Source organism: Dipodomys spectabilis, unplaced genomic scaffold (assembly GCF_019054845.1).
Source record: "Dipodomys spectabilis isolate Male_0828 unplaced genomic scaffold, ASM1905484v1 ptg000157l, whole genome shotgun sequence".
In the NCBI taxonomy this organism is placed as follows: Eukaryota; Metazoa; Chordata; class Mammalia; order Rodentia; family Heteromyidae; genus Dipodomys; species Dipodomys spectabilis.
Window position 1 is genome coordinate 23,910,560 of NW_024870834.1, and position 19,423 is coordinate 23,929,982.

General features: G+C 43.1%; 1 protein-coding gene across 1 annotated transcript in view; it reads right to left on the reverse strand.

Annotated features, from left to right (window-relative positions):
- Positions 1 to 15,033, reverse strand: part of Exd2 (exonuclease 3'-5' domain containing 2) — a 35,623-nt gene extending 20,590 nt beyond the window's left edge. The window contains exons 1-2 of the mRNA XM_042692728.1: positions 14,981 to 15,033; positions 2,331 to 2,739 (exon numbers count right to left, since the gene is read on the reverse strand). Of these exons, the coding sequence (XP_042548662.1) occupies positions 2,331 to 2,693 (363 nt within the window). The 5' untranslated portion in view covers positions 2,694 to 2,739; positions 14,981 to 15,033. The remainder of the gene's footprint in view (positions 1 to 2,330; positions 2,740 to 14,980) is intronic.
- Positions 15,034 to 19,423: the final 4,390 nt, after the last annotated feature.

The window sequence follows — 19,423 nt, forward strand, 5'->3', positions numbered from 1 at the left end:
GCATTGCAGCCTCTTCCTTTGTTTACCCTTCACATACCTTTCCAGCCTCCCCCCTACCCCCTCACCTAATCCCCCCCCATTTTGATATTTATAACATCATTCCAAGGCCATATGAAATTATCAATATAGGTAGATAGGCCACAGGCAACCAACAAAAAACATAGTTGAGCCAGGCTCTGTAATTCTAGCTTACTCAAGAGGCTGAGGTGTGAGGACTGAGGTTCAAAGCCAGCCTGAGCAGAAAAATTCGTGAAACTTATTTTCAATTAACCACCAGAAAACTAGAAGTAGAGATGTGGCTCAAAGTTGTAGAGTGCTAGCCTTGAGTGAAAGAGCTCAGGGACAGTGGTCAGGCCCTGAATTCAAGCCCCATGATGGACCAAAAACAAAGAAAGAAAAAGAAAAAACACATGTGTATCAGGCATGGGTGGCTCACACCTGTAATCCTAGCTACTCAGGATGCTGAGATCTGAGAACTGAAATTTAAAACTAGCCCAGGCAGGATATCAGGTCTACAATTTGGGGGGGGGAAGAGGAGGGCTGGTAGGAAGGAGGGGCATGACCTTCACTTAACTCAATCTTAGCCCAGGCTTATCTTGAACTCATCACCTTGTTGATTAGCAACATGTATCACTAAGACTGTTCTACTTCAATCATTATTACACCAATTATCTGTACCTGACAATAAGCATGTAGTTATGCAGATAGCCTACTAAAAAAACCACACAGGAGTCAGGCAAGTCCATAGACACTTTTTTCTTTTCAGACAGGGTCTCATTAGGGAGCCTAGGATGGTCTGGAACCCAAAATTCTCATCTCAGTCTCTTAAATACTAGAGTTACAGGTATATACCACTATGCCCAGTATCAAAAAAGTACTTAACATCTCCATCTGTGCTTCCAGAAGAGAGACAATAATGGCTCCTAAAACATGTCAGGATTCCCATTTTGTAGATGTTATTTGTCCATCACTATAATCATCACGGGTAACTCAGCGGAGACTGGAAACTCATACCTTTATCTGGCAGTATGCTATGTTATAACTACTTCTTTGAATTTATATATAGTGGACCATAAGAGAAATTTAACATAACTTCTTATGTCCTTCTGCAAAATCATTTGATACATGATGGGACACATATGCTTCTCCTTGGACACCTTTGGCTTCTCTGCCTATATTGATAATTTTGTATGGCCTGGGAACCATCTAAACCTGCTGGTTAGAAACACTAGCTTCGTTGTTTAGCAAATGACTAAAGTTTTTTTTTTTTTTTCTCTTAATGCAGGTACTGGGGCTTGAACTCAGGGTCTCTCACTCAGTTGCTAGGCTTTTTAACTCAAGGCTGACATTCTACCAATTGATCCACACCTCCATTTCCAGCTTTTTGCTGGTTAATTACAGATAAGAATCTCACACTTTTCTGCCTGACCTGGCTTTGAACCTCAACCCTCAGCCTCCTAAAAAGCTAGGATTACAGGCATGATCCACCAGCACTCAGCTTAAAACTTTTATTTTTATTTTTTTCCTATCTGTAAATCGTATTTCCCTACCAAGATATTGGGAAATTGAATGGGATGACGCAAGCAAAACAGCAGTGTCAAGTACCTTAAATAACACTTCAACTATTTGCTGTTACCTTTTACATTCTAATTTGAATAATTCCCATTTAACTAGCTTCTCCATGGCATCTTTATGAAAGGCTACGTATTTTTCTTTTGTTTTATTTTTTTGTCGGTCCTGGGGCCTGAACTCTGGGCCTGGGTTCTGTCCCTCAGCTAGCTCTTCAGCTCAAGGCCAGTGCTCTACCATTTGAGCCGCTTGTCTGGCTTTTTCTGCTTACGTGGTGCTGAGAAATCAAACCCAGGGCCTCATGCATGCAAGTCAAGCATTCTACCACTGAGCCACCTTTCCAGCCCCAAAAGGCTATTTATTTTAAGTATTAATAGGAACTCTTGTTTAGTGAGTGCTTGCTACATGTAAAATTGTGCCAAAGCCTTTATAGAGAGTCATGTGCTTGAATCCTTAGAAAGTCACTGTAGATTAGCACCATTACATTCCTATCACAAACACCCAAACTGAGACACAGAGGCTAAAAGCTGTCCAAGTTCACAGAATGAGGGGTGAAGTTGGAACTCAGTGAAGTCTAGCTGACTCCAATATGCATGGCTGTTAAGTGTTCTCTGCCCTGAAAATGGCTATGGCTTTGTCTGCTAAAATTAATTTTAAAAAGCAGAAAAGAACAAGCTAATTCTACTTGCATTTCCTTCTCTACTTGATGATCCATGGCCCCTACTCAGGAATTCTTTTTTAATCTTTACTTTTTAACTTACCCACTCACAGTCGAATCCAAGTACTGGAAAATCTTCTAATTCACTCCTAAGCAAGGGTTCAACTTGATCCCACTCTGCCTCCTGAGACACAGTCACCACCTTTGCCTGGAGGATCTTTTCCTCCCACGAGGCTCTGGAGGGTCTCTGGACACCAGGAGATAGCTGGTTCTCTCTGGGAGGGGAGTGCTCACTCCCTCCTGCCACTGGCTGTGGCTGTGGCTGTGGCTGCGGCTGTGGCTGTGGCTGGGCCACCAGGTTCACCTTACTCCTCCTGCGCTGGAGTCCTTTCCACAGGACAAACCCCCCCACTGCTATTCCCAGAAGGGTGGTCGCTGTCAAGGCTACCAAGTTCTGTCTAGACATCTTCAATTTCTGACTGCTTCAGAAAGCATTTCACTAATCCTTGGAGCTGAAAAACAAATGGCAAAAATATATTAAGGTACAGAATATAAAGCTATGTGTAAATAAGCTTTCCCTAAATACTTTCATTTATAATCTCTGAGCTCACAAACTAAAACAATTGCTGCAAATTTCCACATGAAACAAATATTTTATTGTTTTCATGTCTGTACTTTCAAATTCCATCTTCATCCCTGCCTCCCTGCCATCTAGCAGCTGTCCAGGTCTCTTAATGATATATACCCTATCAATCAAAACTGAATATGCAATCAAATCCCCAATAGATACAAAAGAGACAAACTACACATTATTCAGTAGCACCAATATTCATTTTCAACATTCAGTGTGTGTGTGTGTGTGTGTGTGTGTGTGTGTGTGTGTGTGTGTGTGTGTGTGTGTGTGTGTGAATCCTGGGGCTTGAACTCAGGGTCTGGGCGCTATCCTTAAGTTTTTGCACTCAAGTCTAGCCCTCCACCATTTGAGCCACAACTCTACTTCCAAAGTTGTTTTGTTTTTCTGATCTCTAATAAAGAGATAAGAGTCTCATGGACTCTTCTGACTGGGCTGGCTTTGAACTGTGATCCGAAGATCTCCTGAGTAGGTGGTGGCATGAGACACCAGCACCTGGCAGTACCAATATCATTATTATCATTATGATTTGTGGTACTGCAGTTGAACTCAGGGCCTTATCTATCACTTGTTAGGCAAGTGTTTACTTGAGCTCTATCTTCAGCCTTTGAGTTTTATTTTTTTAAATAAAGCCTTTACTGATACCAGTTGTGTTACACATGCTAAATCTTAACTATTACATTTTTCCCCACATTTTTTTATTCGTATCAAGTAGTTGTACAAGGGGGTTTCCTTCTGACACGTCCATGTAAGCATACAGTGTACCTTGGTTATAGTCACCACCATGAAAACATTTTCAATAGGCCAAAGGAACTTAGAGGAATGCACAAGATCTAGAATCTATCTCCACAGAGCTGAAGGTCTAGAGTATGGCCTGTCCAGCCAACAGGCCTCTGTTAAACAGGATGTTGAGGGTAACACTGAGGGAGCTGGCAGGAACTAGAAGTGGTTCGGAGGCACTTAACCCAGGTGAGGGGGAAGCACAGTCAGGTAAGAGGATAGTCATTTAATTCTTTGATTCATCATTGCTACTGCATACAGCAAGCCTGCCTTATTCACAGACATAGCATATATTTTTTTTAAGCAAGCATAGTCAGAAAGTAATGTTTAAAAATAAAAAAATTCAAAAACAAGCTGGGCACTGGTGGCTTATACCTGTAATCCTAGCTACTCAGGAGGCTGAGATCTGCAGATTGCAGTTCAAAGCCAGGCCAGGCCGGAAAGTCTGTGAAAATCTTATCTCCAGAAAATCAGAAGTGGCATTGTGGCTCAAGTGGTAGAGTACTTGCCTTGCACTGAAGAGTTGAGGGATAGTGCCCAGGCCCAGAGTTCAAGTCCCACAACTGACAAAAAAAATAAATAAAACATTTCGCTGGGCGCCAGTGGCTCATGCCTGTAATCCTAGCTACTCAGATGGATGAGATCTGAGGATCGAGGTTCAAAGCCAGTCCAGGCAGGAAAGTCCATGAGACTCTTTTCTCCAATTAACCACCAGAAAACCCGAAGTGGTGCTATGGCTCAAGTGGTAGAGCACTTGCCTTGAGCTGAAGAGCGCAGGGACAGTGCCTAAGCCCAGAGTTCAAGGCCCACAACTGACCAAAGACAAAACATTTTTTCAAAAACAAAAATGTTAAATTCCTGAACATGCTCAGTTGATGCAGATACTGTCAGTCATATTCTCAGTTGTACTTATATTCTCCCCATTTTATTAGCATCAATTAGTTGTATGTCCATATAGTTGTCTCTTGATCAGACTCACCCCTCTGTCACTCTTTCTTCTACTTCCTATCACCTCCCCTCTTCCCAAGCCAATCTCAAGCTTCATGTTCCATTTTCTATATATACATAAAGCATTTTGACCATATTCACCTTCCTCTACCCCCAACACTCACCCTCTATGCTCCCACTAGGACACCCCCCCAAGCTAAACAGGATCTGTTTTATATTCCTCTACTTCAGGAGGGTTTTGTGTGTGTGTGTGTGTGTGTGTGTGTGTGTGTGTGTGTCTGTGTGTCTGTGTGTGTGTGTGTGTGTGTGTGTGTGTGTCTGTGTGTATGCTAATTGTTCAAAGAATTTTCACTGTGGAACTTAACACATGCATATACAATGCTTTGATCAGATTGACACCCTACTGTCACTTTCTCCATCTCCTATTATTCAACAGCTTTCAGTGAGTTTTCTTTGCCATTTTAATTCATAGATGTGAATTTCCATCTTAGATTGCTGATTTATTAGTGAACTTAACAGTTGAGTCACAACGCCACTTCCAGCTTTTTGCTGTTCAACTAGGGATAAGAGTCTCACAGACTTTCTTTGCTGGGTTGGCTTTGAATTGTCGTCCTAAACTCACAGCCGCTTAAGTAACTAGGACTGAAGGCATGAATCACCAGTGCCCAGCTAGGGTACTTGCATTTTAAACCTTTCATCTCCTATCAGTCTAATAAAAGTTTTGCTTCTTGCTTTAAAAAAGATCTTGTCAGGCATTGTACAGTACACCTGTCATCCCAGTACTTGGGAGGTGGAGGCAGGAGGATCCCAAGTTAAAAACCAGTTTCTGGGCTGCATGGCAAGATACTGTCTCAAAAGCACCAAAGGTTGAGGACTGAAGGTGTAGCTTACTGGCAAAGTAATGCCTGAGTATGATCCCCAATACCATAAACAGACAGACAGACAGTCAGATATCAATCTTAACCACAAGTAAATTGGAGAGGAAATTGTTTCACTCTTCTGGAAAGTGTGGGCAGTGAAGAGTGGGGAAAATGGACTTGAATAAATAGCATCCTGTGGTCCCAGAAGCCTGTGGTTCTCCATAGAAACCAATTTAGTTACTGTAGGAGAAAGCAGGGGAGTACAGAAAAGGAAGGTGGAATGAGAAAAAGCAAAGAGGGTGGCACTCAGAGAGACCTCTAAGATGCCTGAAGCTCTAAGCTGCAAGTCACAGGGCCGGGCAATCTGCAACAGTCCTTTTAAACTACCTTAGAATGTGTGGGTCTCTCACATAACTTTTGTTACCTCCATTGAGAGTGAACAAGTGCAAATTATCATTTATGTATTAAGTCTTTAAAACAACAGCAGGAAGAGTGAAATAGTATATGTCACTTGGCCAGTGGCAGGGACAATGCCAGGAGCAGCCACTCTATACAAGATAAGCAGGCCAGGTATGGTCAGACAATGGGCATGTTCACAAGAGCTAGAAGATCTGAATTCATGAAATGTTGCTAGGTTTAAATGTTAGTAATTTAGGAGCTGGGAAGGTGGCTCAGTGGTAGAATGCTTGCCTTGCATGCCTGAGGCCCTAGGTTCGATTCCTCAGTACCACATAAGCAAAAAGAAAAAATCCAGAAGTGGCACTATGGCTCAAGCAGTAGGGCACTGGCCTTGAGCTGAAGAGCTGAGGGACAGTGCCCAGGCCCAGAGTTCAGGCCCCATGACTGGCAAAAAAAAAAAAAAAAAAAAAGTTAGCAGTTTATAGTTTCTTAAAATACTGTGCCAGTCCAACAAAAAAAACTCAAGGTGCAGGGCTTCCCATCTGTGGGCTCTGGCCTAAAATCTAGACAGCCAAAAGACAGCAATCTGCTTCTCTGCCTGAACGCCCTATCTTCTGACAGCTCAGAGGCATATACTGAATGTGTTTTGTCACATCTGAAACTTTCAACCACAAATCTGAACGATTTCACGTTTATAATGATCCTGCATTATAATCATGTACACAGTGATAGCTACTGGAGAGGAAAAATGGAAAACCAACAATTATTACCATAAAAACGACAAGCGGTGGCATCATAGCGATGTGGTTATAAAAAGGTCTGCTTTATTCTAGAAGCTGTGCTAAGTAACTCCTATGTACTTTTTCCAGCACTCTTACTGGAAGAGGAAAACAGGCATAATGAGATTAAGTAACTTGCATAAAGAGACATCTGGCTAAAACAATTTGAGAAGATATAAAAAGCCTTCTTTATTCCACTCTAAACAACATAAATTCCAGAATAAGCTGGGAGCAAAGCTCAAGGGGTAAGTGTCTACTTAGTGAAGCCTAGGATTCAAATCCTAGTACCACCAAGAGACAAAAACTAAAGATAAAAATGCAGCTGGGTATGTGGCTCTATGGTAAAGTGCTTGTCTAGCATAGGTGAGGCCCTGACTTCAAATCTAACACCACACACACAAATATATACATAAATACATACATGAATCTTAATTCAACACAAAGTTAAACTGGCAAAGAAAAGCAAAGAAATGAAATCATGGTCAGGCGTTGGTGGCTCATGCCTGTAATCCTAGCTTCTCAGGAGGCTGAGATCTGAGGATCACAATTCAAAGCCAGCCTGGGCAGGAAAGTCCATGAGACTTTTATCTCCAATTAACCACCAGAAAACTCGAAGTAGTGCTGTTGCTCAAATGGTAGAGAGCTTACCTTGAGCTGAAGAGCTCAGTGACAGCGCCCAAGCACAGAGTTCAAGGCCTACGACCACCATCACCAACAAAAAAAATGAAATCATGATTCCAGTACAATCATGAGATACTAAAAATGGAGGAAGGAACACACAGAACTCATACCAGGCATAGGACTGGGCTACATCACCAATGCAGAAACAGAAGTCTAAGCTAAGGCCCTGAACATTCTGGAACTCTCTCTATGAACAGGTACCCCAAAGTCTTCACACAGTGTCCATAAGCCACCTCCCTGAGGCAGAGAGTATGAACAGAGCCTCTTATGAGAGGAAAGACCCTCAAGTCTACAGTTGGGACAAGTACAGAGTCCAAATTTATATGATCCTCACAAAACAAGATATCAGAGTCAAGAGACTAAATTAGAAGTTATTTCAAACTGGTGAACCCTGTTGGAACCAGGCAGTTATGACAGAATTGGTACAGTGCCTGCTTAAGCAAGTATAAGACCCAAAGTTCAGTACAATATCGATAGATAGATAGATAGATAGATAGATAGGTAGATAGATAGACAGACAGACAGACAGATAGATAGATAGATAGATGGATGGACAGATAGAGAGATGGATATATATATATATAGTGTGTATATATATATATGTATATTACAGCACAGATTCTAGCACAGAGAAATATGTAAGACTTCTATAGAAGGCCAGTTCCTACAAAAAGAGTCTACAAATGAATTCAAACCAAACTAGCATAGAGAAACATGTAAGCCTTCCATAGAAGGTCAGTTCCTACAAAGAAGCCCACAAATGAATTCAAACCAAACAAAACTCTAGAAATTTCAGCAGTCAGTTGTTTGCTTGTATGGTGCTGGGGATTGTATTTAGGACCTCTCACTCGGAAGGCAGTTGCTCTACAACTCGAGCCATGCCGGTAGCTCCTAACAAAGTTCTAAAACCAGTAAAAAAAAAAAGAAAAGAAAAAAAGTTCATAAAGCCATGAAGGAAAAATAAATATACTCAAGAACTGAAAGGGCCTTTAAAGAAAGAATATTCAAACCAGGTACCAGTGGCTCATGCCTATAATCCTAGCTTGTCAGGAGGCTGAGGTCTGACAATCCAGGTTCAAAGCCACCCAGGGCAGGAAAGTCAAAAAGCCAGGGACACCCAGGCCCTGATTTCAAGCACCAGGACCAGCATTAAAAAAAGGAGGGGGGGGGGAGGGGAGGGAGGAGGGAGAGGGAAGGAGAAGGAAGAAGAGGAAGAGGAAGAAGAGGAAGAGGAGGAAGAAGAAGAAGAAGAAGAAGAAGAAGAAGAAGAAGAAGAAGAAGAAGAAGAAGAAGAAGAAGAAGAAGAAGAAGAAGAAGAAGAAGAAGAAGAAGAAGAAGAAGAAGAAGAAGAAGAAGAAGAAGAAGAAGAAGAAGAAGAAGAAGAAGAAGAAGAAGGAAGAAGAAGAAGAAGAAGGAAGAAGAAGAAGAAGAAAGAAAGAAAATTCAGACTGTGGATATAGCTCAGTGGTACAGTGCTTGCCAAGCACATTTGGGGCCCTGGGTTCGATTCCTAGAAACCCATCCTAACTACAACAACAGTAGCAGCAGCAACAATAACCAAAGAAAAAATATTCAGCTGGTATGGTAGCACATGCCTGTAATCCTAGCATTCCAGATGCCAAGACAGAAGGATCAAGAATTCTAGGCCAGTCAGAGCCTAGTTGTTCACACCAGTAATCTGAGCTATTCAGGAGGCTGAGATTGTGGTTCAAAGCATGATAGGATAGGAAATTCTTTTTTTTTTTTTTGGTCCAATCATGGGGCCTGAACTCTGGGCCTAGGCGCTGTCCCTCAGCTCTTCACCTCAAGGCTAGGGCTCTACCACTTGAGCCACAGCACCACTTCTGGCTTTTTTTTTTCTTTCTGCTTATGTGGTGCTGAGGAATGGAACCCAGGGCCTCAGGCATGCAAGGCAAGCACTCTATCACTGAGCCACCTTCCCAGCCCCCATGATACTTTTATCTCCAATTAACCACCAGAAAACCAGAAGTGGAGCTGTAGTTCAAGGTGGTAGAGTGCTAGCCTTGAGCAAAAGAGCTCAGGGGCAGTGCCCAGGCCCTGAGTTCAAGCCCCATGACTGACTAAAAACAAAACAAAACAAAACAAAAAAACAGAGCAGAGATATGGAGAATGGACTGAAAAAATATCCCAAGATTCAAGAAAGAAAGACTGGAGTATAGGAAGCGGTAAGATTTATCAAAGTTTTTGGATTCTCAACCTGGATTAACTAAATCTGTCCATAGAGAGACTTACAGAATATGCTCCTAGTGCCTGAACTCATCATAGCCAGAAACAAAACCAGCCCAGGTATGGCCCACTTCTATAATAATTCTATTCAGCACTAATAAGGAATGAATGGGTATGTATCAAATGACTTCAAGGTAAAAGAATCCAGGCACACTATTTATGCAAAATTCTACAACAGCCAAACTACTCCTTGATGGGAAAATATCGGAACAGTAGTTTCCTCTGGAGGAGGAGTGTTGCACGGCAGACACTGCAGTTGAGCGGTGTAGTAGCTGTACATACAAAACCTAGGGAAGGGCATTTCAAGAATGAGGAACTTTCTGGAATGGTGGTGAAGATCTACATCTTGATAGGTGCTTGGGTGACAAGGGAAAAGGATGCCTGTAATACCAGCACTTGGGAGGATGAAGCAGGAGGACTGCAAGTTGAAGGCCAGCCTGGACTACACAGCAAGATCCTAAGAGGTAATTTTGCTTTTCTCCTGCTTGTATGACTGATGAATGACTATGGTTTATCTCTTGTCTTTCCACAATGCAAGTCCCAAGAGCTCAGGGAACTTAATTGGCTCCTTCACTACTGTAACGCAGTGTCTGGCAATGAGGTGACAGTACTCAACAAATACTCATTATTTTTTTTTTTTTTTTGTCGGTCATGGGACTTGAACTCTGGGCCTGGGCGCTGTCCCTCAGCTCTTCAGCTCAAGACGAGCGCTCTACCACTTGAGCTACAGCGCCACTTCCGGTTTTCTGGTGGTTTTTATTGGAGATAGGAGTCTCACGGTCTCTCCTGCCCGGGCTGGCTTTGAACCGCGATCCTCAGATCTCAGCCTCCTGAGTAGCTAGGATTACAGGTGTGAGCCACCAGCTCCTGGCTAACAAATACTCATTAAATGACGAAAACTTGATTTGATCAATGTTCCTGATGCAATCATCAGGTTAAAACACTCTATTAATTCAAGTGAAACAGGATTTTTGTCCCCTTCACTGAGGCTCTAAACAGGTAGTTTAAAACAGAGTTTGAATCTTACAAAAAGGTTGCTCAGAGATTCAAACCTTTTAGTGCTTCAATATTTCCCATGACTGAAATAATTTGGGATTCTGATTAAAAAGTTTTTGGCTGGGTCTGGTGAAACATGACTGTAATTCCAGCATTTAGGGGGCGTAGGCAAGAGGATGAGTTAAAACCAGCCTTGGCTGAGTTACATAGCAAGTTTATGTCTCAAAAAAACAACAAGAAAAATGTTTTGTCAGGCATGGGTGGCTTACATATGTAACCCTAGCTACTTGGGAGGACGAGAATGGAAGGACTGTAGTATAAGATAAGCCCAGGCAAAATGTTCACAGATCCTCATCTCAACAGAAAAATCTGGGCATGGTAATTTACACCTGTCATCTCAGCTACAGCAGAAAAGTCTAATAGGAGGATCAAATTTCAGGCCAGCTTGGACAAAAAGAGACCTGTCATTTCAAAAATAACCAAGACAAAGGACCAGAGAGTGACTCAAGGGGCAGAGTATCTCTGCCTAGCAGGTGTGAGGCCGAGTTCAAATCTCAATGCTACCACCAAAAAAAATTTTTTGTATGCAACCATCATTATTATCAATTGTTAACTAAGGGTAGTAGGATTATGAACAACCTATTTTTCATTTTTTAAATTCTTTATAAGTATAAAATCTGATACCAGTATATAGTCAGAATAGTCAAATAGAAGTTTGGGGGGATTTTTTTTTTCTTTTTTCTTTTTTTTGTCGGTCATGGGTTTGAACTCTGGGCCTGGGCGCTGTCCCTCAGCTCTTCAGTTCAAGGTAAGTGCTCTACCACTTGAGCCACAGCACCACTTCCGGTTTTCTGGTGGTTTATTGGCGATAAGAGTCTCTTGGACTTTGTTGCCCAGGCTGCCTTTGAACCACGAGTCTCAGATCTCAGCCTCCTGAGTAGCTAGGATTACAGGTGTGAGCCACGGGCGCCCAACTTCAAATATAAGTTTTTTTTAGAGACAAGCAATTAAATATTCCACTTGTCAACATATAATCACATTCATGGGCTAAATCACATTTTAATAAATTAAACAATTATGTTACAAGTGTTTGCAGAATAATACAACATGTGATAACAACAAAGACCCTAAGTAAAATATTCTGGGTCCAAATCTAGCCTCTGCCACTTGCTGTGTGCAATTTACTAAACTTTTTTATACCACTTTTTTAATACCACTGTAGTTCTGCAGACCACAGAACTATTAAAGGAAAGAAAAAAGAATCAGACACTTAAAATAGTCAAGGTTAGCCCTTAAGTCCAAATAAAGGATTCTATTATATGGTAGACCATGACCTGATTTCTGCCTACATACTTGCAGGATCTTGAAAATGGAAAGGACCTTTCAGTGGAAAGGTCCTTGCATTCTATACACCTTGCTTATGTATAGCCAGGTATGGTAGCTCACCTGTAATCCTAGATACTCAGGAGGCTGAGACTGGGAAAATGGTGGCTCAAGGCTATCCCAGGCTAAAGGTTTACAAGATCCTATTTCAGCCAATACAAAACTGGTTGTGAGTGCCAGCCTTTGGGGAAGAGAGGAGACTGAGTGTGCAGCTACCATCTCAACAGCTACTTGGGAACCATTAATAGGAAGATTAAAGTCCAGGATATACATGGAAATGTCATAATGAAATCCCCCCTTATATAGCAAAGAAAAGTAGGAGAGGAAGGAAGGAAGGAAGGAGTCAGGCAGGCAGAAAGGAAGGCAGGCAAGTAAGCAAAGCAAGAGCTCAGATCAGTCCAGGGGAAAAAGTGAAGCCTTATTCAAAAAAAGGTCTGGGAATGTGGCTTTATGTTAGAGTGCTTGACTAGCATGCATGAAGCCCTGGGTTCAATTCCTCAGTACCATATGAACAGAAAAAGCCAGAAGTGGCATGTGGTTCAAGTGGTAGAGTGCTAGCCTTGAGCAAAAGAAGCTGAGGTGCAAGGCCTTGAATTCAGATCTCAGTACCATATCACACACACAAAGGCTGAAACCACCAAACCTCTAAAAGAGCTCAGATGAAATGGCAATATATACGATGCACTGTTGGTAGGCATAAGTTTGTCATCAACTGCACAAAGGCATTCATCTTTCAGAAACACTCACACAGCACACATACACATGTACAAAGTTTCTCTTGGTGCAGTGTGTCCAATACTGAAATAAACTGCAAATAACCTATGGAATTCCACATTCTATGAAAGGTTAACACACTATGGAACTTCTAGAAAAGTAGAAAGAATAGGTCAGTCTATATAAAGACAAATAACGTTTCAAGACCCATTTTTAAGCATAAAACATCAAGTTGCAGGGCTGGGAAGGTGGCTCAGTGGTAGAGTGCTTGCCTTGCATGCCTCAGGCCCTGGGTTCGATTCCTCAGCACCACATAAACAGAAAAAGCCGGAAGTGGCACTGTAGCTCAAGCGATAGAGCGCTCGCTTTGAGCTGAAGAACTGAGGGACAGCACCTAGGCCCAGAGTTCAGGTCCATGACCGGCAAAAAAAAAAAAACAAACAAAAAAAACCATCAAGTTGCAGAATATGTACCATATGGTATATTTGTAAGAAAATATGCATTTATAAAATTTAACATGAAATCTTTGCAAACACATGCACTTATACATATTTGTCAATAAATGTAAAAAGAAATAAAAAATAAAATGTAACCCAAAATTCTTTGGAGTGGAGAACCTGGTGAAGAGGATGAGATTGTGTGTGTGTGTGTGTGTGTGTGTGTGTGTGTGTGTGTGTCTCTGTGTGTGTCTGTGTGTGTCTGTGTCTGTGTGTCTATGGGTAAAGAGGATGTCTTATTTATAAAATTTACATGATTTTTACAAGATTATATAGAGATGTGTATATATAAACATATAGGTACACATAAACATATGTAAGTACATACAGGATCATATATATCTATGTACATGCATACATGTACATATAGATCTATGTATAGAGAGAAATGTATATTTCATTTTTAATTGAGAAATGTATTTTTAATTTTTAATTGTAGAAAAAAAGAATCATCATGAATGATACTGATATACACTGTATCAGTGAGTGAAGAAGGCAGAAGGAAATTCACTGAAAGTGGCTGAATAATAAAAGTAGAGATGGGGAAAGTGAGAGTGGTAAGGGGGTCAAATCTAATTAAAGTACTGTATATGCATGTATGAAATACAACAGTAAACCTCCTTTGAACAAAGAACACACACACACACACACACAAATGACAAGAAAGTAAATAGTTCCTGTCTTGAATGGAAGTATTAAGTATCACACACACACACACACACACACACACGCATACACACACACACAAGAATGACAAGAAAGTAAATAGTTCCTGTCTTGAATGGAAGTATTAAGTATCAGTATCAGTGGGGGTCAGGGGGAAGAATAGCGAGTGGAAGAGGGTGGATATGGTTAAAATATTTTATGTATGTTTGTGGAGCTTCTTGAGATTGGTTTGGGTAGGAGGGGAGATGAGGGAGAGGGAGGGGTTAAGTCCCATGAAGATACATTGTATGGTAAGTGGACATTTCAAAATGAAATTGATACTAATAAATACGGGGAAATGATTAGTTGCCTGGAGTATAACTAAAATGAACATTTTAAAATGTATTTTCAACATAAGCCCTACTTGGCCAAATTGAAGTATTTCCTCCATGTAACCTCTTTATTCCCACACTTTCTAATTTAGATAATTATAAAAATGTTGCACTTGCAATCCCTTCTATTGTAATCCAACTTTTTAAAAAGGCGTGGTCTTGTGTTTCCAAGAAGGAGGTATTTGAAAGTAAAGAAGGAAGGATACAGAAGAGTGTCGAGTCCCACAGCACATCCAAAGCTGTAAAGTCTTGGGTTTGGTTGCATTTTGACGCACAGATCTCCGCTTTGTAGCCATGTCTAGGATTCTTGTTTGACCGAAAGGGAAAGGGGTGGCTGGCAGCGAGGCCAGGGCAGCGAGGCCAAGAGCGGCGGGTGCGAGTGGCCAGGGGACCGGGGGCCCCTGAACAGCGCGGCGGGAAGGGCCGCGGCGCCCCGGGATTACCATCGCGGGTTCCCGGGTGACTGCCTGGCTGGAAAAGCCTCGAGGGGACGCTGGAGAGGACGGAGGGAGGACGAGAGGATGGACGCGCGGACAGAGGGCCAGCGGAGGGCCCTGTCGAAGCCCCACAAAGCGGGGCCGCCCGCCCAGGTGTGTGGGGGCTCGGAGGCCGCGCCCGAGGGCGGAGAGAGGGGGGACAGGACCGACTCGATGGGGAGCAGCAAGGATCCATCCACCGGCGCCCCCACCCCACGCACTGTGGTACCCCAGTATCACAACCGTTCTCCATCCGCGCTGGAAACGCCCTCGGCTCCGCGGACAGACCCAGCGAAGGCTTCTCCCACCCCGGAGCTTCACTTACCCACAGCCTCCGACCCGACCAGCGCACCTGCGGCACCTCACGCTGGAAAGCTGGAACCACCGCCACCCGCCTGCGCGCGCACACACCCGGATCCACTAGAGCCGTAACCACTTCCGGGCCAGAGGCTGCTCAGAAGGATGTCATACCCGCTGGAGTGCGGAGATGGGAGGCGCCATCTTGTACGGAAGCCCTGGGGGCGGCTGTTAATCCAGTTTATTCACTGTTGAACAAAGGGCCTATGAAAATGGAGAAGGCTGAAGGTTCCTTCAGAAAAGTGGTGTTATTATTTCTGCGATACTATTTGTGTGCTATGTTTTGGCTTTGGAGGAGGAAGCTTATAAAACCTTCAGGATTGCCATGTACAATTTTTCAATCTTTATTACCTTGGTAGTGTTTTGCTACTACAGTTCTTTTTATTTATTTCTTTATGTTTCTCCCAGTCCTGGGGCTTAAACTCAGGGCCTGCGCACTGTCCCTGAGCTTCTTTTGCTCAAGGCTAGCACTCTACCACTTGAGCCACAGCACCACTTCTGGCCTTTTCTGTGTTTGTGGTACTGAGGAATCGAACCCAGGGCTTCATGTATGCTAGGCAAGCACTCTACCACTAAGCCACATTCCCAGACCTCTACATTATTTTTCTTAACTGTAAAATGATGACAGTACATAGGAGAGACAGTGTGTTTAAATAATAATATATTCCTCATTACCAGTATATATCACGTTATAGTCATCAATAGTTTATGCCATTCTTTTATAATAATCATAATGTCACCTATTTATCTATTAAATTATTTTGCTCAGTAGTTAACAATTGTTCTATGTCAGGCAAGTAATGTGTGTTGTATGCTATTCCTTTGTCATGGAATGTGTGAATCTTGTTAATTGATTGGCTCAGGTATTTTGTTATAGTGGTTGAAAATTGTCTAACACACACACGAATGTGTACACACACACACACACACACACAGAGTTATTTCTCTTTTTTTAATTTCATATTGGCCAATCAGGAGACTTTAAAGCTTGAATTGTACTATGTTGGGCCCCAGATTTCTCGTTAAATTTATCAAACCCAACAAATCCTTACTCATGCTGCAAACTAGCTCCTCCCTCCTCTCTATGCAGCATATGTTGTACCTCTCTCCGCTTGAACCCTGTGAAATATCCTAGAATGCTGTTTCTCATTTTGTATTATTATTATTAGTTGGCAGGATTTTGCTATGTATGTAGCCCAGGCTGGCCTTGAATTTGTTATGCTCCTGCCTCAGCCTTCTGAGTGCGGAGATTACAAGCATGTGCACCTGTCATCCTTTTGCATACCATCTGAACAAAAAACTATCCTGGTTATGAAGAAATTGTTCCTCAGTTTCAAATTCCACCTCTTTGGGACTGGAACTGGATCCCTGAAGTCTACATTTTTCTTTGCTCCCTTGGTCTCTGTTAGGTTCTACCAATAGTGGGACATCAGAAGGCAGAATGAAGGTAGAAAGGATTTGCGCCTTCCTGTTTGCTTCCTGTTTCTATTGGTATCACCCAGGCAACAGCTCTCCATGCCAGCTGCAGCATGGGTTCAAGCTCTGGACTTCTCTGCACACTCAGAGCTAGCCTCATCACATTCCCTCAGAGGAGTTAGCACCTGCCAGCCACAACCTTTCTCAGAGGTATGAGGCAACACTATACGGTCCCTCTTCTGGGATACTAAGATACCAGTTTAAGCCAGGCAGCATTTTCAACTCTGAGTCTGGGCTTCAGTAATCTGAGCTTTAACCCTTTTGTTTTCCCATCTTAAGATTCCTACCGCTCTTCCTCTTCCTTCTACTTTTCCCTGTAGTTCTCCGTTATCTGTGATATCAATAATTCTTTTTTTTGGTGAGGGCAGTGTGGTAACCAGTGCGGGGTGGGAAGGGGTGGGAAGGGCCGCCCCTGCGCTGACATCATCATGCAGCAGGCTGTAGCAGGAGGGGGGAAAGACATCAAGAGACTGTTGTCACTGTTCTGGGGCCGACTGCTGGAGGGGGTGGGGCATCCAGCGGTTGGACAGTGGGAGGCTTGGGGGATGGGCCTGAGTGGCGGTTGAAACCGTTGGAGCCGTTGGAGGGAGGGGGAGGGGCGCAGTGTTTTGAGGAGCAGGGGTGGAGAGAGAGACATGGTGGGGAGAAAGACAGAAAAGGTGCCTACTGGAGCAGACCAGGGCAGGCCTAAGAGAGGCCTCTCCCGGAGCAGAGTAGAGCAATGCTCTAGCCTGTGGAGAGGCTTCTACAGGAGCAGAGCAGGACAGCCTGTGGAGAGGCATGAGGCCTGCAGAGAGGCCTGCGGAGAGGCCTGGGAAAGAAAAGGAAAACCCTTCTCTTTTGGAACTTTGGAGCTTTTGGGGGTCTGGGGTTGGCAGACCAACTAATAAAGGTAAGGGCTGCCCATTGGAGGCTTGGAGGTTTGGTGGTTGAGGTTGATCTTGGTTCTGAGTATCTAGCCCAGGAAAAGGGAGTCGCAGACCCCTTTTCTGCTGTAAATAAAATTCTTTTGTCACCTTTAACTGTGCCTGGATGGATTGTTTGGCTCTCCAGTCATAATAGGCGGGTTATTGGTTGGCGCTTGAACTCAGACCCTGGGTACTGCCCCTTGAGCTTTTTTGCTCAATGCTATCACTCTTACCACTTTGAGCCACAGGATCACTTCGTTTTCTGGTGGTTATTTGGAGATAAGAGTCTCACGGACTTTACTGTCCAGCTGACTTTGAACTGTGATCCCCAGGTCTCAGCCTCTTGAGGTGCCAGGATTACAGGCTCATGGTAATGCCCAGCAAAAACAGTTTTAGGGGTTTTCTTTTCTTTTTTTTCCCCTTTTTTTGTTTTTGTTTCTGGGTTTTATTTATTTATTTATTGGTCTGTTTTTGTCTTGTCTTTTTTAGTACTGGGACTTGTCAAACCCAGGGTGTTGTGCTTGGTAGGCAAGCACTTTACCACTGAGCTACCTCCCAGCCCTTCAATTTTTTCTTTTCCAGTCCTGGGGCTTGAACTCTGGTTCTGTGCTGTCCCTAAGCTTTTTTTTGGTCGGTCACAGGGCTTGAACTCTAGGTCTGGGTGCTGTCCCTGAGCTCTTCAGCTCTAGGCTAGCATTCTACCACTTGCACCACAGCACCACTTCCAGCTTTTTCTGTTTATGTGGTGCTGAGGAATCAAACCCAGGGCCTCATGCATGCAAGGCAAGCACTCTACTGCTGAGCCACCTTCCCAGTCCCCTCCTTGAGCTTTTTTCACTGAAGACAAAAGGCACCACTATCCTTTTGGCTCTTTGATATTTTTAATTGGAGATAAGAGTCTCACAGATTTTTCTGCCCAGGCTAGCTTCCAATCACAATCCTCAGATCTCAGCTTCCTAAGTAGCTAGGATTAGAGGTATGAGCCACCAGCACCTAGCTAAACGTGGCATTTAAAGAGAGATTAATACACTCATATTCACAGCAGCATTATTCACAATAGCTAAAATGTGGAGTAGCCCAAGTATCTATCAACAGATGAATGGCTAAGCAAAATGTAGTAACTACCACAGAATCTTTCTCATCCTTAAAAAGAAAAAAAAATCTAATGTATTAACTATGACATCTGGAATACATTTCAATAAGAGAAATAAGTCAGTTACAAAAAGACAAATATAGCAGGATGCTATTTAAAAGAGGCAATCAGAATAGTTAACATCATACAGACAAGCTGGGCATGGTACAGCAAGTCGGTAATCCCAGCATTTTGGAGGCTGAGAACATTATGAATCTAATATCCACCTGGGTTATATAGCAAAACTCTGTCTTAAAAATCCAAGGGCTTGGGCTGGGAAGGTGGCTCAGTGCATGCATGAGGCCCTGGGTTTGATTCCTCAGCACCAAATAAGCAAAAAGAAAAAAAAGCCGGAAGTGACGCTGTGGCTAGCGCTAGCCTTGAGCTGAAGAGCTGAGGGACAGCGCTCAGGCCCAGAGTTCAGGCCCCACGACTGGACCCAAAAAAAAAAAAAAAAAATCCAAGGGCTTGGGCTGAGAAGGTGGCTCAGTGGTAGAGTGCTTGCCTTGCATGCATGAGGCCCTGGGTTCGATTCCTAAGCACCACATAAGCAGAAAAAGCCAGAAGTGGCATTGTGGCTCAAGTGGTAGATTGCTAGCCTTGAGCTGAAGAGTCAGGGACAGCACCAAGGCCCAGCCAGAGTTCAGGCCTCATGACTGACAAAAAAAAAAAAAAAACAAATCCAATTGCTCAGCTGGGAATGTGGCTTAGTGTTAGAGTGCTTGCCTAGCATGCATGAAGTCCTGGTGCCTCAGTACCACATCAACAGAAAAAGCTGGAAATGGCGCTGTGGCTCAAGTGGTAGAGCACTAGCCTTGAGCAAAGAGAGGCTCATGGATAGTGCCCAGGCCCTGAGTCCAAGCTCCAGGCATGGCAAAAAAAAAAAAAAAATCCA